This window comes from Heliconius melpomene, chromosome 15, assembly GCF_056956725.1.
Source record: "Heliconius melpomene rosina isolate 202511_hmr_F chromosome 15, ASM5695672v1, whole genome shotgun sequence".
NCBI lineage: Eukaryota > Metazoa > Arthropoda > Insecta > Lepidoptera > Nymphalidae > Heliconius > Heliconius melpomene.
Window position 1 is genome coordinate 8765220 of NC_140403.1, and position 25180 is coordinate 8790399.

General features: G+C 33.0%; 1 protein-coding gene across 1 annotated transcript; it reads left to right on the top strand.

The window, feature by feature from the left end:
• Positions 1-8665: 8665 nt before the first annotated feature.
• On the top strand, positions 8666-20657 carry LOC146531632 (putative 3-hydroxyisobutyrate dehydrogenase, mitochondrial). The gene is made up of 6 exons (XM_085198763.1): positions 8666-8848; positions 12140-12322; positions 14159-14276; positions 16594-16804; positions 19272-19428; positions 20476-20657. Exons 1-6 carry the CDS (start codon positions 8720-8722, stop codon positions 20635-20637), a joined length of 960 nt encoding a protein of 319 aa, XP_085054889.1. The 5' UTR covers positions 8666-8719; the 3' UTR covers positions 20638-20657.
• The last annotated feature ends 4523 nt before the right edge of the window (positions 20658-25180 follow it).

Here is a 25180-nt window from a genome sequence, read left to right on the forward strand (position 1 = left end):
TATTAGGTTTTTTGTAGTAAATTTATAATAATTATTTATTAAGTTCTATAAAAAAAATGTAAATTAAATATTTTTTCATATTACTTGTTTTTCATTTTTACCTGACTGCGCGAAGTAAATGAAGTAAATAGTTCAGTTTTTTAATTTTTTTTCTAAATTTACCAAATTTTAAATAACTATATTTATTTTCATTCTATTTGTGTCCCAAGTACTAAATTATTTTACCTGATTTCCAAGTCTAATCTTAAGAGTGTAACCAGTCGTCAGTAGATCTAATAGTGTTTAACAAATGAGGCTGCTTAACGTACCTTCCAAAACATGGAAGAGGTGAACTAACCCCAACTATTTTATACCTTCCTGAAGTAAATGTAGTCCTAGGAATTTGTATTTTTAGTTTAGTGCATTTTTTTATATTAATTTTACTATTTTAGAAAAGATATATTTGGAACTTAACTCGAACTTTGCTTTATCGAGAAGGAAATAACTATATTGTGAATGCAAATATTACCTTGTAGTTGAGTAAATTCGAATGCACCGGCATTGCGTTCAACAAATATTTACTTTATAGTTTCACTCAGCATCCCGCAAATAGTCCGAATAGTCCCGAATGGGCAGGAGGATTCCCCCAACTTTCGACACCCAGTTACATGGCGCACGTTTCGTCATCCCCACGAGTGGGATTTGGGCACATCAAAAAAAGGGTGACGAAGGAATGGCAAAAAATATTTTTTGTGAAATATATATCAGTGGTACCTGACAGACTGTCTATACTTAGTATCTAAGTAGAATACCTTGGTGAATACAGTATCGATGATAATGGAAGTATGTCACGTATAAAGCATGAGGAACATCTGGGGGATATGTATGAAGAAGTTGAATAGAGTGGACGAGGCGAAAGAGGTATGCAGAGACTGTACCGTTTGGAGCTAGTTACAAGCTTAATAAATCTGGAACTGTGCAAAAGGATCTGAGAGTAAGAGTTATTGTTTTCAGTTCAATTCCCACATAGTGAAACCATTGCACAGTTTTTTGCAACCCCCAGCAGCGTTGAGTACCACCACTTCACACTCTCTCGAATTCGGACAAAAAGTGAAGAAGAAGAAGAAGCTTTCCATGCCCATTTTCGCCTTTGTTCATGTGAAACTTATACCAAGTTAAATCCATCAGAATAACTTCAAACAATTTCATGTTGGATTTAAATGTACATCATATACGAAATACTATTTACTGACGTATTATTAAAATTGACTATAACTGAAACGTTCTGTTCATATTTGACTAACTTTTGTGCGAATTAGGTACTACCAGAAGCAGTTTATTAACTTCTACTAGCTAAATTATAACTCATATAATATGCTTGCTAAATTGTTCCATAGTGTTTAAATTTACTTAGTTTAATTCTAAGTCAATAAACTAATATATGGTGAGGCCACGGTGCTGGAGCATAAGCGGGCGACTGTAAAGGCGACTTGTGGGTTCGATTCCCACTCGTGAAAATACTTAAAAAAAATTTCCTCTATTGAGTTCTGCTACTCAAGAAGCAATTATCCAGATTTCAGCGGAAAGTGGGGAACTGAAGTGTCTTAACACTAGGTTCCCAGGTTCCCTCTACTTATCTTGCTATGAGCGGGATTAAGTTAAAAATAGTATTGACTAGTTTAGTGAAATTAATTTCTGTTTTTTTTCTTTTTAAATTATAGTTAAGCTAAACGGTTGTGTTAAACTGTAACATTAACCGCACAAACCAAACCAATACCGAAGGTAATGGACATCTCGAGTAGCTATTGCTACTTATTAGAAGAAAAAGAAAAGAGTCACTTTGGGAATATTACTTTCTTTTCTGTAAGACCTTTCACTTTTCTCATATGAGACTTTCTTATGAGAAAGGCATTTTAAACTTTAAATTTTAATATATTTTGTTTAAATGAACGAAATTTATAATAAAACCCGACTTCAAAGTTCAAAATTTTATACGTTTTCTAAAAACATAATAATAATTACTTTTAACTAATTTGAGGCCAGTCGTGGTGCAAAGGAACCAAAAACAAACAACACAACCAACCAGTTAATGAATGAAGAACCATTATAAAACTTACTTCACTTTGAGTCCAGTCATTTTCCGATTCGAAAACAAAAAGCTCGGATCGGAACGGGCGAGTGATTTATAGTCCAGGTTATTACATTTTGATTTATCGCAGGAACATATTCAAACAGAGGGCAGCGACATGTAAGAATTAATAAGGCATAGTTCGCTGTCGTATGTCATTGTCATTTTATACTAGGAGTTACTGGCTGGTAAAGTGACTACCAGCTTTGTCTGGTCTCTTACATTTTTATTATATTTTCAAGTATATCTGTGTATTATGCAGTTATCTTATATATAGGAAGAATTAAGGGTTAAATTAGGTAACATCCGATTCGTTCCCCAATTACCATTCAATTTTCTGGGAACACGAACACTAGGTTCCCAGGTTTACTCTGCCTATAATGCTATGCAGGAACACATTGTGTAGCCAAAAAAATCCCGAGCGGTGTTCGAACCCACTACTACTCGTCTTGTCGTCTCGTTACGACGGTTTCGTCTATTTTCAAAATTATGGTATAAATTTTGCAATTTCTGCGAAAACTGCTAGTGAACTACTCTTTTTTGTTCAATTTTCAAAATTCCTTCAGCTGTAATCAAACAAAGTTGGTGTATCACGTCTAATTAGCCGAAGTGCGTTGGTGGATTGTACTATTGAAAACGCAATGCATTTTCGTGAAAATCTGAGGGATGAGTGTAATTTTAGTCCTTTGACTTCATCCATTTTACTAAATATGTTTTTTGTGTAAGGAAGTCCTTCATAATTATATTTTCTAAGGATGATGTTTAAAACGTACAATTCATATTACTTTCAACTTAGGATGTATTATGAAATATTCATCTTATTTCAAAAACGAGGAGGGAATATATTCGACAACTAAATTTGTGGATTGTTTTTAAATATTCTTTTTTTATTTGAAAGACCATACTTTCCATTGGTCCTATTTCCACCGAGTCAAGATCTGATGATGGTATCCCATGGAAATTGGGGGAAATCCTCAAATTTTATAAGCACGCACTATATGTTTCATACTTTCTCCCGAAATCGTAATATTATATAGGAAATTACTAAGACTAAATTGTGGAGTAATAAATATAGAATGGACATTATAACCTTCCGTTACTGTCGCCATAAATCATCTTCATTGGTTGACCTGTCGAAGGAATCTAGGTATATTTGACATTACTGTCTATCATTGAATCCTCTTGAACTGCATAGATGAGAAAATTAAGGTGCTCACAGGACAGTTGGTTGATTGCAACCTGAAGGTGCGAAATGCACATCAGGAGATAGTAAACCTCCTCTGTGATAATTTTAAGAATTATAAAAAAAAAATACATCCAATATTTCACGGGAACGCCGACATTTAGCAGAAAAAGAAAATTAAAATCAAATAAAATTAAATCAGCTTCACGCTCTATCCCGCACGCAGCAAGGAAGGCAGAGGTGAAGGTAAGCTAGTGTACAGACACTTCGTTCACCACTTTCCGCCGAATTATAGAGGCACGTGTTGATTGGCAGAACTGAACGCCGCGTTCTGGTGTAAAGACGGATTTTCTCGAGTGGGAATCGAACCCCCAACCTGCCATAAGTTTTCATACAAAATAATATAATATTTGCACTATAATTACCCAAACTTACACATAAGCTAACAGGAAACTGATACCTTGACGCGTACTAGACAGTATACAGGACGTACAAGTAGGGCGCGTCAACCATCAAAGCATATTGCACATCGATACTCCATCTAATAGTTAACAAGTTTCTAACTATGTATTCGAACCTACGTACCGTAGGAATTTAATACTGACTTCGTATTAAACTTCGCTTTTACTTGTTTAATAAATGTTAAGAATGGTTGGAGAAAAAAATTATTTATTTAAATTATATTGTTTTTTAGGGTTATATACTCATAAAAGAGTTTTCTTACGAAACAAATAATCTTTTCTTAATTGGGTTAGTTTTGAATCATTTTATTTTCTCATATATATTATAGCAGGCCTATGTCCACCTGTGGACTGACCGGTGGAGGTTGAAGGATGGATGGATATTCCATGTACAGACAGAGATTATTTACAACTTTGACGCTATTTTACCAAATTTACCCAAATTTGACCCTACGTGTTAATTGGCGGAACCCAGCACCACATTGTTAATAAATTTTCTTTGTCCATTCTTATAAAAATAGAAAAGTATATTACAATATTAATACCTTATTAAACTAAACAACGAAATTGTTTTAGCGGGCTTCATTATAAAACTCGTGGAGCGTTAATTATTACATTAATCAAGCGATAAGCGATGGTTGAAACTAAAATGTCAAGTTTTCTTCACTTGGTACTTCCTTATATTTTTTACCCGACTGTGGCGATGCTCAAACGGAGAGTTATGTTTTAGTTCGCATGTACGTTTCTTTGTTCCCTTGTAACTGTGAAACTATAGGACCGATTTTAATGTATGATATGTCGTTGAATTTGAAGTGTATAAATTGTAAGTACTAAAGTTTTAAATCATATTTCAGGAAAGAAATAACCCAAAATTTCGTTATAAAATTCTGAAATTAATAATTGTCTTTTAGAATTGTAGGGGATTTTACATGTTTGTACATGTTTCAAAATAAAAAAAGAAAAAAACAACAACAAATAAAAAAAAATACAAAATAGAGCGTAATGGAATATACTATTTCTTATAATAACTTAGATGCTACCGCGTCCATTGTGGAGTATAAAGCTGGGAGTATTAACCGACACAAATGTATTTACTTGAGCTTTCTCTTTACTTTCTTTACTTTATAATAGCAGTACGGATTAAGAAAGACAATTGAAAATATGTTAAATAATATTTTTGAAGCAAAATATGAGGTGTTTTATACTAAAATATTAGATTTTAATTGATTTTATTAGACGACTAGTTTTTACAAACTGCTTACATTAAAATTATAGACGTGATTTAATATAGCCTTTCTCGATTGATAGACTAGAGACTTGATTGATAGATACAAAAAAATTTTTTACAATTCCGTCCAGTAATTCCTGAGGTAAGAGCGTTCAAACAAACAAACTCTTCAGCTTTATAATATTAGTATAGATATACTCGTATGTAGAAGGTAAAGTTGACTATTATATGTCATAATTTTGAGTTTTGGGTTTTCAGGTTTTGTTATTCACGTCATATTCTTAGTTACATCATAAATTTAAACAAAAAAATATTTTGTTGTACAGGTTTTTTGTAAAATGTACTTAAAATGTTATATTTCTGTAACTACAGTTCTTAACGAGATATTTAAAAAAATGTAATTAAAATTACATTTTTTATAGCGTCGTTTGGATTTATTTATGCTGTGCCTTAAGTGTTCATAATTAAAAACTTTGGCCGTAAAAGAGGATGAACTACACCTAATGAGTATAGTTTGGCACGACTAAGCCGCTTCGAATTTGATCTATAGAGGTCTTTAATCTTTTTATATTTGTATTTTTTTGTCATTTTTAGGGTTCCGCATCTCAAAACGAAGAAACGGAACCCTTAGGGTTATGTCTGTCCATTTATCTCGAGATTGAATAGATGTGTAAATCTGAAATTAATATCAATTTGTACACACAGTTTGCACAGTTTTAACTCCCTGCCAGACATAACCAAATCCTATGAGCTATAAGCGCCTATGAACATGTTAAGAGCAAATAATATTGTTTACATTTTAGTTTATTAGATTAGAATAGATTATAGAGGTGTCTGTTTAAAGCTATTAAGTTAAAAATACACTTCTTATCCAATATTACATTTAATTCTTTCAAAATATTTTTTCTATTTTTTTTTAATCTTCACCTTTTAACCCGCATCGGGAAGTTAATGTTGAGACTTACTATTTCGGTCCGCACTTTCCGCCGTTTTCTATAGCTATATCGAATGGTGGAACTTAACGCCGCGCTTTGCCTGGTTACCAGAGCGAGATATTGAAAATATTTAATATTTCACATCCTCGAGTGAGAATCGAACCCATAATATGTCACGTGTACATATTTTCCTATTTTTATTATATTTTTGTAATTAAATGAATGGTGCTAACAAATAAAAGCGTTCTAATGAGTCAATCGTTGCAAACCCACATACTCACTACTCTAACATTTACCGCATTTTGCAGCGCAGTAAATGTATTCTGCGGTCGCAGAATAGCTTTTAAATATATATCGATCGCGGTTAAACACCCTAAAAGTGCAGAAATCAGTTTGAATTTAAATAAATATAATTATATTTCTATAAATTATTTAGTAGCTTGTGACATTGCGGAACCTAACGCCGCCTTTCTTCTTATCCAGTCGGCTAACCGGGACCGATCCTACAACCGTCGCGTTAACAGTCGCCCGCTTGTAACCTTGCACCATGACGTCTATTTTGGCATCTATTTTTTTGACTTTCACGCTTAATTCCGCATACAATAGGGTAAGTAGAGGGAACCTTATGTTAAGACACTCCACTCCCCTTTCTTTGCCGATTGCGTGTTGACAGGCGGAGCTCAACGCTGCGTTTAGCCTTGACACCAGAGTCGCGTTTTCAATCACACACTTATGCCCCCGCCACGACTGGCCTGGAGGCCCGTAGACCTATCTATTTTGACAGCGCAAAATTAAATAAACAAGCACATATTTTTCATATTGTCAACTTGTTTAAATAGACACGTTATCAACATTCTGTAAATAGTGAGGTAATTAAAGTTTTATTATATGAGCCATTTTGTTTTTGTCTCAAATCACCTGATTGTAGCCTCTTCTTGTAAATAGTTAGGTATGTAGTGACAAAACAGGCGTCAACTACCTACTAATTTAAATTCAATTAATATTAATATTAGTTCGTTACTATAGACGTAGGAAGAGAAACCGGGTGGAAGTGCTGAAGCTATATTTTTTTGAAATAAAACAAATGTATGCTGAAAAAATCTTTACATTAAATGATTCGTTCTCGATTCTGTCTTAATGAGGAATGGAGTGTCTTAACACTAGGTGGTTCTCAAGTGTCAAGTTCTCAAGTCAAAAAAATATGTTTAAAGTAGAAAAAGGTTCAAATTTAGGCACGATAATTAAAAATATAAAAATCCATGTCTCAATTCAATACATTTCGTTTTATTAATATAATTCGCGGGAGATAACAACGATGTTAGAAGATCTCTGCGTAAAAATAAAAATTTAAATGAACCACGCCTCTGTGACGTCAATCGACCTTGACTCGAAAGCTAAGTCTAAACATTTATATATTATAGAATTGTAATTTTGTAGAAGTGGTAAATCTGAAACTCCAAACTATACGAATTTAGATTTGGTGTACATTAAAAAAATACATCGTCAAAGTAAACGATAATTGTATGAAAAAAAAATTAGGTCGTCAAGGTGCATTGTGTGATTGTACACGTGACGGTTGTGAGTTCGATTCCCACTCGAGGGAATTAAATATTTAATATTTTTATTTCGTCGCTCTGCTAACGATACAAAATGCGGCTGTGAGTACCGCCACCCAACACGCAATTTCTTGAGTAGCATCGAACCCACAATGCTTGTATATGTATAAACTAGCGGACCCGGACGCGGCTACGCCTGCTTGAAATATGAGAATATAATTTCTATAGAAATATAACTTCAATCTAGATGAAATGCTAAAAGTGACTATTATATTTATTATCATAAGGATGAATATCAAAATGACGCGGTAACGAACGCGGTCGCGTAGCGACGACGGTTGTTATTAACATGGCAGAATAAATTGCATGTCAAATTAGAAAGTATTTTAATTTATTAGTATATATGTGTAATGTAATATTATATAGCCTATAGCAATTCTGAAGAATGCAGCTTTCATACAAAACAAAAACAAAGTAAATCGATCCAGTAGATCCAGAGATCTTAGCGTTCAAACAAACAAACAAACAAACAAACAAACAAACTCTTCCGCTTTATTATATTAGTATAGATGTATATAAGTATGTATGTATTTATATATATGTATGTATGTATTTATTTATGTATATATGTATCTATCTTTGTGTAGATTTATTTATTTATTTATTTATTTATTTATTTATTTATTTATTTATATAGTTGTTTGTAGTTGTTGTTTGTTATATCTATTCACACCCTACTCACTATTTACTTATTTTTTTTTTGCGATTTCCAACGCCTCACGGTTACCTGGAAGAAATCGCTATTTCAGCGATAAGGTCGCCTATTGTACCATATTCTTTTTCTTGTATTCTACTATTTCTTTTTTGGGTGTACAATAAAGAGTTTTATTATTATTATTATTATTATTAATGCTACGGTTACGATTGCTGCCCTATTGCATAATGACTTCATATACTTGAGACTTTAAGGAGAGAATAGAGACAAATTTCTCTTCCCACCCCATAATAATATGATATGTCTCAAGAAAAAAAAATATTCCGATAACTTTCCCAAAGAAATTCTTCTTAAATATTAATTAAAACAAAATCCAGGTAGCAACAAGGAAAAAAACAAAACAAACATTAATTAATACTTATCACTGAATTAAAACAATGATAATATTACATATTATAATGATTCAACGACTAACGTACCCAAATACTATCAGTCGAGTTGCGCAAGCGCCGGTCAACGCACGTAAAAATAGTAATGGCGTCGCGTAAACTAAATCATTTAGTTGTTTTATCTAGAAATTACAGTTCAAAAGCTGACAAAAATGTCGCCTTCCTCGGCCTTGGTAATATGGGAGGGTATATGGCGGCGAATTTAGTTAAAAAGGTATTTGTTTTTAGTTTATTTTTAGGTTAACTAAGCTAACCGGTGTGGTGTGCTAGGAATGTATAATTGTAAACCGGTTTGTTTGTGTAAAACATAAGAATTAATTATTATATTATATACTGATAAAATAATATATTGGATTTGAATGTATTTTTCATTGAATATTAAGGATTATCTTTGTATTTGAATGTGTATTTTAGATTAATGTATAGAACACCTGTTTTACAGAAATATTTGTTTTTCTCAGTAACTGTATCGGCGATATACGACAATAAAATTATAATATAAAACATTACTCACAAAACTCGATTCGAAAATAATTAATTAATGATTTATGAGTAATTAATTTACAATTTTTATTTAATATTAGCTAACTTTGTCAAAAATAAGTTTTAATATAGAATTTATATGATAGTACATAAGTTATCTATTAATATTCAATAGTAATAAATAGATAATTGCAATCGTTTTTACTATGTAATGTCTCTCAGTTAAATAAAATAGATAGTGAAGAACCAAGTATATATCGTGGGTTCGAATCCCACACGGTGAAATGAAATATCTATCGTTCCAAGTTGAAGCTGTCTTAAAATCTAAAATATTTAGTTCGACATACATAATTGAATTGTTTTAAAATCGTATTCAGTTAATAGATTCCTTTGTGTGAAATATTAGTTTTTCAATTGAAAAATGTATGTAGCATAAACTGAGGTCGAAACGTTCGGGCGGATGCCACGATAAAAGGAATATTTATTTTACTGTGTATTTTATATATTTTATGGCGTATATTTTTTATATATCAGCTTCACGCTGTATCCCGCACACAGCAGGATAGGCAGTGGAAACTTTGAGTTAAGATACTCCGTTCCCCACTTCCTGCCGAATTCTGGGGGCATTGCGAGTTGAGTGGCAGAACCCAACGCCGCGCTTTTACCTATATTGTAAAAGAATATAAATTTGGCCGGTGACTGGTAATCTACCTCTTATGTCAGCAAAAGCGTTCAATTAAAAAAAAAATAACCTTTCCCATCAGACAGCATTACGTTATCAGCTGTTATCAAAATGGAGATAACAAACACTCCATTAGCATAAAGCGCTAAATAAATTGGTTTTTATTATATTTACTTAATTTTTATATGAGTAAATATACTTCTTTGATTATGTAATACAACTGTAAAATATTAAATAACTCAAAATAACTGTATTATAAGGAAAATGAAAAAAATCCGACTGAATAAACTAAATTAATGTATCAAGTAAGACTCGCGCCGTCGAGATAAATCCAAGGACGTATCACTTATCAAAATCAGTTCACTGGTTTACCAGTTATGAGGGAACAAATAAATGGACATACATACGTACGCGCTAAAATATAACCATCCTGTTAATCTTCGACGCAGTCGGTCAATTACTTACACCACGTTGGTAGAACTTGACATGCGTTGAAGAGTTGTGTCCGTTCAACTAAAACGCATTGTTTTGGAAACAAAGGGTTAAGAGAAGAACAGAGTGTTCTGATACGAAGTTCTCTCTGTGAGAAGTTATAAAAAAAATATTTTCAGCAAATTATGGCTAAACAAACAATTATGTCTCTAAAAATAATAAAGTGTGTTTTCTCAGATTGTGAAGAAGAAAAAAATAATTTATTTCCTCCAAAACAACCTTTTACCATTCAAGAATGATATGGGACATAATATTGAATAGGCAGATCGTTATTCGCTAACAATTTCTATTCAACAGTGTTAGCATTCAGGGACTCGACATTTGGACTCTTCCGAACGAGTTGTGTGACCTTTATACAATTCGTTATATATTTAAAAGTATTAACAAATGATTGTTAAATAATATGAATATGGAAGAAAATTGATACTTTAAATATTCTTTATTTGAATGGATTAATAGAAAAACATAAATAAGTATTTTTCCTTTATAGGTTTTATAAATTTTTATTAAACTCTTCCGTTACTGAAAGACTGACATATGAATTGGAATTTAAAGTTTGACAAGAAAATTTCTGGACATTTTTACGGGAATGGGTCAAACTAAATTTTCTGTTTGTCGTCTTAATCGATATTCATAACACCTAGTGCCGGAAAAAGAAATATTTTCGGAAAAAAAGTCATTCTAAATATGATTACTTGTAGTTTGATGAATGAAAATATGTTCTGCTATGTATTGTATAGACTGTAGCACAGATTTTTGTTAAAATTATCCAGGAATTTGACTGGACGAAAGAACTATGCTGAACTGAAGTAGAAATCCAAATTTCAGCTTAATCGGGTACTACGAAGTTGGTCAAATTGAGCTTGTAAGATTAACATATACTAACACACTAACTAGCTCGGCAAGTTAAATAAAAGCTTTTATAGAAGCCAACTTATAAAGAAATTTAGGTTTTTTTATCTTATATAACGCAATTTTTTTAAATACTAAACCCGTTTTAAGAAAATAATTTGTTATTAAAAACAAGGAAAAATGAGGAAAAACAGAAAATTACTTTGAAGAATGGAAAATTTAAAGCTGAAGAGATCCAATAGGATTCGATTTCACAATAAATTAAAAATTGAAATCAAGTAATGAATCATCAAATAGCATAAAAAATCATTTAAAACATTCGAGATCGAGTAAAAAATATTGGTCCAGAGCAAAATTAATTATTTTGCGGATTCTGTTGTAATTTCGTAAATAACGTTGTCGAATATCGAATTGGTATGGTTCACTCAATTTTCCTATGGAAATCTTATTCTTTGAAGTATATATGATGTAGAAAATTGTAATTACTATTTATTACACACCTGTAATCTTATTTTACACGGGCGGTGTATTGACACTCTGTTCTCCGCTTTACGTCCATGTTTCGCGATAATGTGTAGTGAGTGAAGGATCTTTTGATATTATTTGACAAAGCCGCGGTTTGTCTAACATTAAAATTTAGTTAAAATTTCAATATATTTAATATAAACGCAATGCGGAACCCAAAAATCCAAAGAACCATTTAATTCCGCTTTTACTGGTATTTAAAATTAAAATACGTTCAATTTATGCTAAGATTATGTTAAATTATGCAGATGGACGGTTTTCGCGTGAATGCTTAAGGTCGAATCGCCACGAAATACACATTTACTTCAAATATTAATGTATCAAAAGTAGATTCTGTTAATATTTCTTAGAACCAGTTAATGATATTATTTTAATGATTTCTTCTATTTTTTTTTCAAATATTTTTAATCATTGAGTTCTTCAGATCTTCAGATAGTGGAAGTGTCTTATACAAGTTTCTACACTTTGCAGGGTTTCAACGTGCGAGGCTATGATCCGTCCAAGGATGCCATTTCTGCGGCTGCCAAGAACGGTATCTCCGGTGCCAGCTCCATAGCCGCGGCGGTAGATGGTGCTGACGTGGTGGTGTCCATCCTGCCAAGCAACAAAGTTGTCCTTGAAGCGTATCTGGGCAATGATGGTGTTGTTAAGCATGTAAGATATTAAATGATGTTTTTATTTTTAATATTTGATAGAATACAAGCCCAATTCTTTTAAAATTTGGTTAGATAGAGAGAGAGAGAGAGAAGTCTTAGCAGTGGAAGTGAGTGTTAAAGCTCATTCAAACCTGCATCTGGTCCCTTAAACTTGCATGATGGGCTCAGTACCTGTATGGTCAATCTAAGGAATGTGAAGTAGTTTCTTCTCTTCCATCTTTATACATTGGAAGTTAAGGTCTCGGTCAAGGTGACCGTATATCGCCTTGACCGTAAGTCAAGTGCGATAACATAATTATTACTTAATCTTTTTATATTTTTAAATTAATGTCAGCTGATATAAAAAGTAAAAATTCTTAAATTTCTTCTCTTTATTAAGAAAAATTGAGATAGAAAATAGAACAAGTTTTTAATTAAAAAAAAATAATGATACTTATTTTGTTTCGACTTCAACTTAATGAACGTATTACGTAGTTGTCTATATAAAATATATGGGGTTTATATAATCTGTATTATATTAATTCGTAAACCAAAAATTTTTTTTCCCACTTTTTTACGAAAAACGGAGAGTATGAAATTTGACACGCTTACAGCTTATATAGAGAAGAACGCAGAATGCAAAATTAAAACACACACAAACATAAATACACCTTTTTTTTGACAACATACCTTTTGTACACGTTGTAATGGCAACGTGTTGATTGGTTCTCTAGCATGTAATCCCATTAAACCCATAAATGTGAAAAAAGCCAAGTTAAATATTAAGTAAAACGTCGTTCTCAATTAAAGAGTGGGGAGAGTTCTATAAGGGTGCCGAGCTCTGTGTTCACCTGGGATGAAATTCAGTCTTTTTTAAACAATCTCTTAAGTTTTATAATATAAGTACAGATACAAAAAAATCCTTTCATTCAAACAAAGCTGGTTAGTAAAAATTGTATCAAAATTTTCTAAGCGACCAGTGCTCGGAAATGAAAAAAATGTGTATGGAAAATAAAAGTATTCTTATAAAACGGCTGTATTACGATGTTTCTTAGGCGAATCTACTTTCTTGGAGTAAAGCAGAATTTCTATAGGCTCCTGATGAAAGGCTATTTGAAGCGTCGTATAAGTCAAGTCGGAGTTTTAAAGAGAACAATTTTTATGAGAAATTTTGCGGAACGTTTCTGAGTAATGTTTTAGTTAATTTTACAATTTTATATCCATTTTTGCTTTTCGTTCTCCCTTTCTCAGTAGACTCAAAATAGTCTTTGTGATTTATATGAAATGTTTAGTTTTCATAAATAAAAGGCAAATAAAAATTCCATTTTATGTTATTTCCTGCATTGCAGAATGGGCAGAGATAACCTAGTGCGAAAACACTCCGTGCACAATTTAGTGTCACACACACATGTCATGATAGTACGCTGTAGGTATATATTTGTGATTTTTCTCAGGGTGACACTAAATCTTTTGTCACTATCACGTCAGCAAACTTTTCGTGACTTCACGCAATTAACTGTGGAAAAAATGTAAAATTTTTTTCTAGTTTTGACGCTGACTGTACCTAACATAATTTCGAGAAGGCTTTCACTTTTATACGATTTTTTTAACCTGAGGTCTAAATTATCTATGACGTCGTCTAAGTGACATTTAGTTACTGCGAGCACGGCAATTCTAATCGAGAAGTGGTGACAGTTGCACCACTGGCACGTTGCCGTGACAAAAAGTTACCCAATTGTCACTTACATGTCACGTACGTAAATGTATGCATCTTTGTTAGGGAAGATGTACCTACGCCGTGACAGAAACACAACAGTCACTTTGAATTTGACTTTATATTTTGTTTATTTTTTAGGCGCCAAAAGGTTCTCTCCTCATCGACTCCAGTACAGTGGACCCCAACGTGCCCAAAGAGATCTTCCCGGTGGCCATCGAGAGTGGAGTCGGGTTCATCGATGCTCCTGTTTCTGGAGGTAAATTCGTTTGTTTCCATTATTTATTTATGACTAGCGAACGTGCCAGTTGATTACCAATTATATCATCAACGTCGTGATGTATGAAAAATTTAGTTTTATTGACAAGATCCATAGCTTTTAGTAATAATTTGTAACGTCCTTTCTTACTTTATTTATTTTTAGTAGATTGGAAAAGGGGAACCTAGTGTTAAGACACTCCGTTCCCTACTATAGGATCACTTTTCGAAACATTGTGTGTTGCATTCCTTAAGAAGTAAAGAAGGTATGTCTGAGGCAGCGGTTCTGAATTTGACTCTCACTCGGAGGAGGTTTTCATTTCCTGACAACTCTCATGAATTAGATTGAAACTGAAAAAAAGAATATCTTAGCACTATGTCTCCTCTTCTACTATTTGTAGGGTATATATAGCGTAAAGCTATTTGTGACTTTTAATTTATATTTTGTCTTGGAATACAAAATCAATGGAACTATTTATCGCAATCAATTGTTTATATTTCACGATATATCGTCATAAGCTGATAACTTCCCAACCTTTATCGTTGTGACATTAATCTATATTATTGGCGTTATTATGTATTTAGAGGCCGGTCGTGGCACAAGGTCTAAACGCAATTGGGTGTTGGTTCGATCCCCACTCGAGGAAATTGAATATTTATTTAAATTTATATTTTCATTTCTTCGGTTCGGTTCTGCCAAAATCCTGTAGAACTCGGCGAAAGCGAGGATTGGAGTGTCATACTATGTAACACTAGGTTCCTTCCCCACTTTCTGCCGAATTATGAATGCATTGCGGAACTCAACGCTGCACTTGCTTGCGCAGGGCGAAGATATGAAAATATGAAATATTTCATTTCCTCAAGTCGTAGAATCGAACCCATAACCTTCGATTACATTTATTTGTTCGTGCCCCTGATCACGACTGGTCTCAATTTTTAAACATTATTAACGAATTTTTGAAACGGATCGAATGCAGTGTAATTACTCTAGAGTCTAGGTTCTCTTCAAACTCTCTCCCGCATTATGGTAATGCAGGTAAGGGAAGCAGGGTCTTTTAAATGTTAATGATAATAAAAACCCTTCAAATCATTTTTTCAAGTCACAAATAACAATTTCACAATAAATGACATAACAAATGGATTCTACAAAATCTCAAGAGAAGACATCCAAAAAGAGATATCAAAAAATTGCCAGTTACACAATCGAGATATAAAAAACTATTCTGAAAATTCAGCATTCATTTTGTTCAGAGGAAAAGTAAAGTAAAGATATCATGACAAAATGAACTGAAACAAGTGATAGCCTGTGTCAGATTAAAATGGCCGCGGGCTCGAGCGTTCTTTGTCACTACTATGACAGTTTGCTAACGTTTTTTTAGAGGAGTTTGTAGACATTCGACGTAATGTTGTATTGGAACTAAAATGTCAAATATTTAAATTAATCTTCAAAAGCAGTTTATTGTACTCGTAAACGCGATGATCGTGGGTTCGATTCTCATGTGTGACAATTTTTTTATAAGCTTTCTCCCTGTATCCTGTATTCCGTTCCCATTAAGACACTTACATTCCCCACTTTCCACCAAATTCTGCAGGCACTGCATGTTGATTGCCGAAACTAAATGTGATATTCTGCTTCATTACCAGAGGTAGGAAATGAAAATATCCAATATATAATTTCCTCCAGTGGGAATCCAACCTACAACTCCTCGATTGGACTCTTGTACCCCTGCACCATGACTGGCTTCAGACAACTCAAATTAATATTATACAAATTCCGCATCATTCCTCAGTTAAGACTCAAATATAAGATTAGATAAGATAAGCTTTGTCACATTAAATAACAATTTTAATGTCATACCCTTGTTTTTCAGTTGGAGGAAATAAACACGTATTGATAATAAACGTTCTTGGGTGGTAATCTTTATGATATTTTGTATGACGTTTCATGTTTTAGTTGAGTTTTCTTATGATACACTCTGTATTCCGCATACGTATAGCTTATCAACGAAGTTATGTGTACGATTCTTACGCAGGGAAATAATTCATTGCCCATTAAGTTCTCCACTTCCCACCGAATTCTCGAGGCATTGGCACTCGGGAGAACGAATTATTTTCATTTCTTGGTTCACTGAAATACATAGTGCTAGGTTTCGCCAGTTAGCACACAATATCTCGAAAACTAAAGGGAACGGAGAATTTTAACACTAGATTCCCCCTACCGCCACTTCTATATGTGATGGGATCGTCACTACAGCGTTAAGCTGAAAAAATACATTTATTGTTTTAGTTTACATTCAATGAAATTAATTCAATTACAGGTGTAATGGGCGCCCAAAATGCCACACTAGCTTTCATGGCAGGAGGTCGTAAACAAGACTTTGACAGATCCTTACCACACCTCCAGGCGATGGGTGCCAAGCAGTTCCACTGTGGAGACGTTGGCGCTGGCCAAGTTGCCAAGCTCAGTAATAACATGTTGATGGGCATCACTGGCATGGCCACTGCTGAATGTATGAATATGGGTATAAAGTTAGTGACATTTTTATATATTCTTTTTACTTTGTAGTGTTAAGATTTTTTTTGTCTGAATATGGTGCGCGATTTTTAGGGTTCCGTGTTTCAAAATAAAACAAAATCAAGACTTTTTTAATGTATGAAATTCGCCACCGCCGAAATATTTTTTTTTGAAATTGAGATACTGTGTGTTGAACGGCGGAACTCAACGCTACAATTTGTCTAATAGGTCGAAGAATTAAGAATAATAATATTCATTAAAAAACAAGCTTTCTAGATGTTTGTTTCCATGCTGTAATCCGCCATTTTGTTCTGTTCTGTTTTTTCTAATATGGCGTCCCGAGCGTGCCAGTTGAGCACAAAATCACTTCGCCAGTGTCCCGCCATTTTGTTGCGGCGTCCAATTTGAATCAACAACAATATTGATTATGTGTCATTTCATTGTCATTGGAAGTGATGTCGTAGTCCAAAGGAGTTGAGCTTATGAGATTCACATACAGCAAATCTTACACATGATATTTCCTAGAGTGTGTATTGAACCCACATCTACGATTATACATTTATAACTACGACACTATCAACAGCGTATAGGCAGTAAAATTACTAGACATGTGAAATTTAATCACTCTAGCTCACTCGCTATTGAGTTGAAGCGACATAAATCCTAAATTATAAATAGACTGCATTAGTTACGTTTGGTATAAAATTGACAGAGACAGATTGACACATGATAAAAGCCATTGTAAGCTTGTTCAACAAAAACATTGATATTCATTTATTTTTACTGGATAAGCCTTCTGATTTAATAGATGTGGAACAGAAGCAAAGATCAGCGTTGAATTCCGCCACTCAACACGCAATGTCTCCAGAATTCGGCAGCAAGTGGGAAACGGGAACCTTAACCCTAGGTCCCCTCTGCCTACCCTGCTGTGATCGGGATACAGGGTGACGCTAATAAAAGGGTTCTTTACAATAAAGTGATCCTATAAGGATTCCGTTTTTCGTTGTTAGGTAGGGAACCCTAAAAAAAGAAAAGAAGAAATAACTTTCATTCATAATAATAAACATTCATAAGAAAACACGAAACAAAATTGAGATCATGCCGTAAACTCTTATTAAGCTCAATTCCACTCATAACGGCTCATTTATTACAATGAAATATAAATCAAAGAAATTCGTAATTTACCGGCGCGTCGTCGTCCGACTTGGTAGCTTTTCATTATTGTTAATTTGCCCATCAGTTTGCTAGGAAACGGAAATACAGTCACGTACAGTAATAAAGAAAGATATATATAATGTATAGGTTTTAGAGAATAATTGGTTCAGTTCTTAGTTGAGGTTTAGGCATATTATATTGGTTTTTAGGTCAGCTAGTCTTCAAAATCATAAGTTTTGATACGAAAAATAGAAGTAAATATATAGGAACTGATAAATAGGCCATCGTGGTGCGTGGTGGTGGTGGCGGTATAGCGTCACTGTAACCGAAATGTGGGTTCGATGTCCAATCGGGGGAATTAATTGTTTTCATTGACTCGCGCTGGTAACAAGACAAAGTGCTGCGCTAGAGTCCCGCTATCTCTTCAGATTTCTCGAAAATTGGACTATGTGTGGGGCACAGAGTGTCTTAACAGTAGGTTCCCTCTACTTACCTTGCTATATGCAGAATGCACTATGAAACTAAAAAAAACTGGTAAAGGTACCTAGAGCTAAAATAGTAAAACAGAAATTCTAAGAAGCTTTATCTGTCTTCAAGACGTGAATGCAATTTAATTAAATTTACGTTAGACGGTTCCACGGAAATGCTGAGTATTTGGCGAAGTATAATTTGTTTAACGACTTCCTCATATTTGTGTTGCATGTAGAGTACCTTTATGGTTTTAGCAATGAGAATAATATAACGAGAAGTATAGTTGTAGCTTCAAATCTAATTTGGGTTCTGAAAAAGGATTTCTTGAAATTCCATTAGGAACGAGAATTTTTTCTTTTATATCAGCCAGTCAGTATATGCTAGAAGTTTTCAATACATTCTATTCTATTATCCAAAATGATTCCAATACAATAAGAAATAAAAGATCTCCAATTCAAGTGTTCTCAGACCTAATTCATAAGGAAACGCCGATCTCAGTTATATTTGAAGTAGACCAGACATCAAAATGTAACCTTCCAATCATATTTATATGGAAATGAGGGTAGGGTTTTTATTAAAGTCGAGGCCAAAATTTCTCGACAATTCGCTAGAGATTTACGACGTTTTTGGCGTCAAAGATAATTTTATTTGAGAGTGAAGTGTTCGTTGTTCATCATATTCGATTTTTTTGAGAGCGAGCTTTTAAAAGCGTTTCGTGGATATATAACTTAATATACTTTTATTCATGTATATAATTGTTTTTTTACAAGAAAAATATAATTATGTATACAGCCTTAAAGCATATAGTGCAATTTGATAGTGTATATTTAACATTATCTTATAAATTTGTTACAGAATGGGTCTAGACCCTAAAGTACTGCTCGACGTTCTCAATAATTCCTCAGCCAGATCATGGTCTACTGAGGTCTACTGTCCTGTGCCTGACTTGGTACCGACCGCTCCCTCCAGTAGAAACTACGATGGTGGATTCAAAAATGAACTTATGGTTAAGGTAATGTTTTTAAGCTGCAAAATATTTTATTGTTACATATTTCTTGCTTTTAGGGGAGCTGCCTTCACTAGTGTCAAACATTATATTCTTCACTTTTCATATAGTTTTAGAGCTTTCTGAAATCAGTTTTGTTTTACCGAAGTTAAAAGAAAATTATTAAAATATAAATATTCTGCTGAATAATAGAGCTCACAAAAAACACGTATTATATTATAATAAAATTTTATTTTAATTAATTTAAAACAAATTAAAATAAAAGTAAATATTATCTCTCTATATATTTATTTGAGAAAAAAGAGACTCTACGCCAATATTAATGGTTGTCTTGAAAGCAGTATCTTCTACATTCAGCTTCTTGGTACAATGAGCGTATGGGTATGCTCGTAGGTATGTTCCCAGCTTCTGTGAATCTGAATAGGCGTCTGTGCGACAAAAGATTTGAATGACAAATGTAGCGACATCACGAGCGACGCCATAATGAAGCTACAATTTGACTTAAACGACGGTTTTAGTATAATGAAAGCTTTTTCACTCTTGAAATGTATATATAGGGTGTTTTGTATTGTTATATAGAGTGTATATTGTTTACTTTAAATAGCTGTATAGATGTGTTTCCGTATTAGTAAAAGAATATATGTATGGGAAAGACCATTTATACACAGAGTTCATGAAAATAAAAAAATATATGTATATGTAATAATATGCAGTAAAATTCTTACAAGTTATAGTTATAAACTGTCATGGTAGTTGCAGTTTATATATCTTTTATTTTATTAATAGGAGATCCAATGGTCCAGTGGTCTATCAGACCAAGAAATACGATATATATTTATAAGATGAATCTACTCTTTTTTCTACTCTCTTTTCTCTATCGAAATCAAGACTGCGTGTGGAATAACGGAAACCAACGCCGTCCTTTATCTTCAGAGTGGGGAAATGAGTCCTTTCACAAATAATTAATCGAATATGCAACTATCACATTTATCGGTAATAACATCTATAATTAAGTTACGCCATATTATAAACTGAATATATATTTTTTCTCAGGACTTGGAGCTAGCCAGCAATATGGCACTAGGAATACGATCCCCGATCCCCCTCGGCGCTGTTGCCACTCAGTTGTACCGCATCGTTCAGTCTCGCGGCTACGGACAGAAAGATTTCTCTTTCGTTTATCAATTACTCAAAAACGAAGTTGAAAAAAAGTAGAATAAATTGTATATAAGCTATGTTTTGTTTTATTTTCTTTAAATATATAAGTTGATATTCAGTGGAAGTTTTCGGTAGAATGATATACATATTAAATATTTATTGTATTATAGTACGGTATATGGAAAATTTATAAGAAAATGTATTAGTAAGAACATTTGCTGAAGTAAAAGATTTCAAAACAATGAGAGAGTATCTTTTATCGATGTTTTAATCATTCTGTCATTTATTTAGCTGCAAATTACTGGTTTTCTAGACCGTCCCAGTTTGAAGACCAGACTAGTATTCTCAGTACCATATTTGACTTACCGTAACGTACATGGAATAATTTAGCCAACTTGATACTTGCAGGAGTTACGTCTTCGAAGTTGCCTCTAGTTCCACTGCCAAGTATCTAAATTGTTCTGTTACACATTGTTGCTAAATTTATTTGGGTTTACATATACCCTAGAGTGGAAGTCAAGTAGAGTAGGGTAGGGTAGGTAGGCTAGGTAGGATGCTCCCTATATCCCTATTAAGCAAAATTATTTTAAAATAACGTTATAGCGATAGTATATTCAAAAAGGTTTTAATATAGAAAGGTGAAGCTTAATCTCATTAATTATAATAAATCATACCTCCCCCTAAAATTGTTCTTTCTCCTAAAGACCCTAAAATAAATTACTAATTAACTTTGCAATAAAATCTCAGGTGTGCCGGAATTCGTTATATTTATGTAAAAATTTTTTCATAGAAATGGCTATTTTTTATAATATTAATATTTATGGAAGAATGAACTAAAAAAATCTTTTATTATTTAGATATTTTGTTGACAGCGAGGAAGAATAAAAATAAGATAGTACAGTTGTCACCATAATTTTATTGAGAATCGGTGTACGCCTTAGATATTTATTATAGTTTTCGTGTATTACATCATTTTATAACAATAAATAATATTGTAATCACAAAAATATAAAATTAATTCTAGTATTCACTCGACGCCATACATTTTTCTTTACAAACGGAAACTATTACGCAATTACAAAGGAATCCAGCCATGACTCTAACAATGACATGATTGTGAGAATTTTTTAATTTCCTCCAGCTCGGGGTTCCCTCCCATACCATATTGAGGTTTTTGTGCGCGAAAAAATCAAATAAAGGACAATAGAAGGGACGGTTCACGTCATAATCATATTTTACTCCACACAAAGCAGTTCTCACGTTAATGTGACTACGGAAAAAATGGCAATCTGGCGCATGCTATGTGGAATTTTTATTATTTTTTTATGGTCGTGACTGAATCGCGATGGTTGTGGGTTTGATTCCTATTTACGGGAATTGATTATTTTCATTTCTTCGCTCTGGTAACAGGACAAGATGTGTTAAGTTACGCCTCTCAACATGCCGGAGTGTCTTAACTATATATCAATATGAAGACATTTTATATTAATTTTAGTACCCTACTCAAAACATAAACAAACTTTAGGTTAGAATTGAACCTACTATAATTTTCAGAACTTGACATATCAAATCTAAGCCAGGATGGTCTCTTTAGTTTGTAATTATCGTTTGGAAAGCCCACCCTTATGCTTTTTGAGAACGTCATTTGTCATCTTTCAAGTTTCAACAGGCCGTCCTTGACGTAAGAAAAGAATATTCATTCGTATAAGATTTTTAGGCGTACTGTTTAATGGTTTTTTTTTGGTATACGAGTATAATTAGAGATTTTACTTTAGATTATATATAAAATATAAAATATATGCATGTAGATTTATTCGTAATAAATTAGATCTATAAATAAAAAAATATAAAAAGACTTGTATGCATAAGCCAAGTCTATCTTATTTCTTAAGAAAAACTGGTTGTTTTGTTCAATAAATATAATTTTAACATTTTGTAAAGTGCGGGGTATTTCTAAAGGCATTGCGTGTTGAGTGGAAGAACTCAACACCGTGTTTTGTCTCGACACCAGAACGAAGCCTCGACATTTCGAGTGAGGATCGAACCAACAACCATCACGTAACAGTGACCACCCTGTACAACTGCGCCACGACGGGTATCTATTTTTTAATAAAAAGTAAAAGATTTGTCAGTCTCACTAAAACGTGCAGCAATCATTTACTGACTAAATCCAATCTGTATTGAATATTCCAAACGCGTACGCTATCTCACAAAGGCAAATTAAGGCAGCCTTGTGTAAAAATACAGAATATATTTGGAATCTTTACATGAAATCGGTGGGACGGTTGATAAAGATTTTCTTGTTTCTTTTTGTGTTTTTTTTTACTCATTTTGTTAAGTAGGCCGAGGGAACGTGATGTCCCTTATTTTTATGAATTATTGTGATTACGTAACTCAACTCTGTATTTTGTCTTAAATATCAAGGGAAAATGTGTTAATATTTAAAACTTGTGTGTGTGAATTTGATTCTCAGGATAAGTTCAGGAATTAGTTTCATGAAAATACGCGTAAAGTAAAAAAAATGGTTTTCCCATTTATTGATTACGATACAAGAATAAATAGGAGATTAGAATTTCATTAAATTAAATTCCTTCCACGAATCCACCAAAAAGGGTTTTCCAAGGCCCATCATCATTGTTCTTCAAAAATTTATGACATGAATTTGAAGATAATTAAAAACTAGGCGCGACGGTTGTAGGCTTGATTCTCATCCGGCGGAGTGTTTTACTTTTATTTATTTTCGTGTGACGTGGAAATGGATTCAGGTGGACCTGAACCCACAATATCTAGAAAATTGAAAGGAAAGTGGAGAGCGGATTGTCTTAGTACATCTAATCCCATATTCAGAATTAGAACTTAACCAAACTATCCTCGAAGTGTATCCATTCAAATAAAAAAAGAATAATCGGAATCGGTTATCTCTCCTCCTTTTTTTACAGAAATCGGTTAAAAACAATATTAATAGTTCTTTAGAAGAATAAAGCGATGGATTCTGTCAAATAGCATAGTTTTGCGTGGTTGAAAGCACGGATCTGACGGGTTTTTCAACTAGGTTCTCTCGAACGTCAGTAAATCTAAGCCTGATATTAACAAGTGAGAAATATTATTTCTAGATACTAATAATATATCAGTAAAACCATCGACTAGTTTATAAGAAGTAGCTTTACACACCAGGCAAAGTGTATCGACAAAATCCAAATGGCATTCTCCTCACGAACAACCATTACTCGCTGACAGTGACTTCCAATTCCTAACATTTTATGCTTAAAAGAAATATAAATATTACAAACAATAGCCAAAAGTAACCTTAATACACGGTACTAGAGTACAATTTCGTTGCAAGAAAAATGTAAATCCACGTCCTGTCGCTTCTACATCACAAACGCTGTAACGTGAAAATTTAAAATTTCGTGTTTAAGTGAAATTTTATTGGAAATGCCTGTTTTTATTGGCTGTCTTCCAAACGATCGAATTGTTAAATTCTTGACGTGCCAGTGCTTTAATTAAGAATGCTTGAGGATTATATGAACTGCTATATACATAGGTAACTTTATTCATATTAAAATTAGTTTTTTCCAACTTTAGATAAATGGAAAAAATTGAAACAGTGTTTAGTTAAGTCTATTTTTATTTTTTTATTTTTTCTTGATACTCAACAGTAAACGGTGTATGGTTGTAGATTCGATTCCTATTTGAAGGAATATTTTTTTCATTTCTTTATTCTAGTTATAAGACGATTTTTATACCAGTATTTTGTAACAATTCAATTTACTTTGTTATGTGGGTGTCAAAATAATATTTTTGTTGTTGTCATTACTGTTTTACAATATATAGCTTAAAATCCTTCTTTGGTATCCAAGAAAGAACACGAAACTCGATCATAATTGAAAAAGGTTAATTTAAAATTGCCTTTAATTTATTATTTCTATACGATGAATAATAAAAATATTAATAACAATTAGTGCATATGGTTATGATGATGATCATCATCATTACCATTATCATCATCAGACAATCTTCATCCACTTTTGAATATAGGCCTCTGCAATAGTACGCCACTGCATTTAATCATCGTTTATTTGTATTAAACCGTTGCTAGCCACCTTCCCCCATCGATAACTGACTGGAGGATGTCCTCTACTCTAAAACTTACTTCATTTTTATAAATAAATAAATAAAAATTATAAAACAGTTACCTATACTTTAGCCTTATATATAATAATGATATTTCGGCAAACTTTCCAGCGTCCAGCGCACTAATTCGATTCCTAGTGACTACTACAAACTGGTGTCGTACAAAATTCAAATTAAGTTTTAATAGCTTTTCCAAACTAAAACAAGTTCCTATCGACATCGTGGAGCTGGTGCCGGTACATTCGATAAGTTCATTTGATTACTTTTAGTTTTGCAAAATTTTCATCGAAACTCTTTGCATGCATATTATGGAGGATAACGTTATTTAAGTTCATGTAGTGTTAAAGGAAATATGGAAATGTTGAACATTTTTAATTACTTCGTTAGTGAAACAGCTAAATTCGACGGAAAATGGAGAACATCCCGTTCTTCCGTCTTAATATTAGGTTTATTCTGCCTAACTTAC

Coding starts and splice junctions, on each gene's coding strand:
- LOC146531632 (XM_085198763.1), top strand. CDS start 8,720: ATGGCGTCGCGTAAACTAAATCATTTAGTTGTTTTATCTAGAAATTAC. Junction 8,849..12,139: donor CGGCGAATTTAGTTAAAAAG/GTATTTGTTTTT, acceptor TACACTTTGCAG/GGTTTCAACGTGCGAGGCTA. Junction 12,323..14,158: donor ATGATGGTGTTGTTAAGCAT/GTAAGATATTAA, acceptor TTTATTTTTTAG/GCGCCAAAAGGTTCTCTCCT.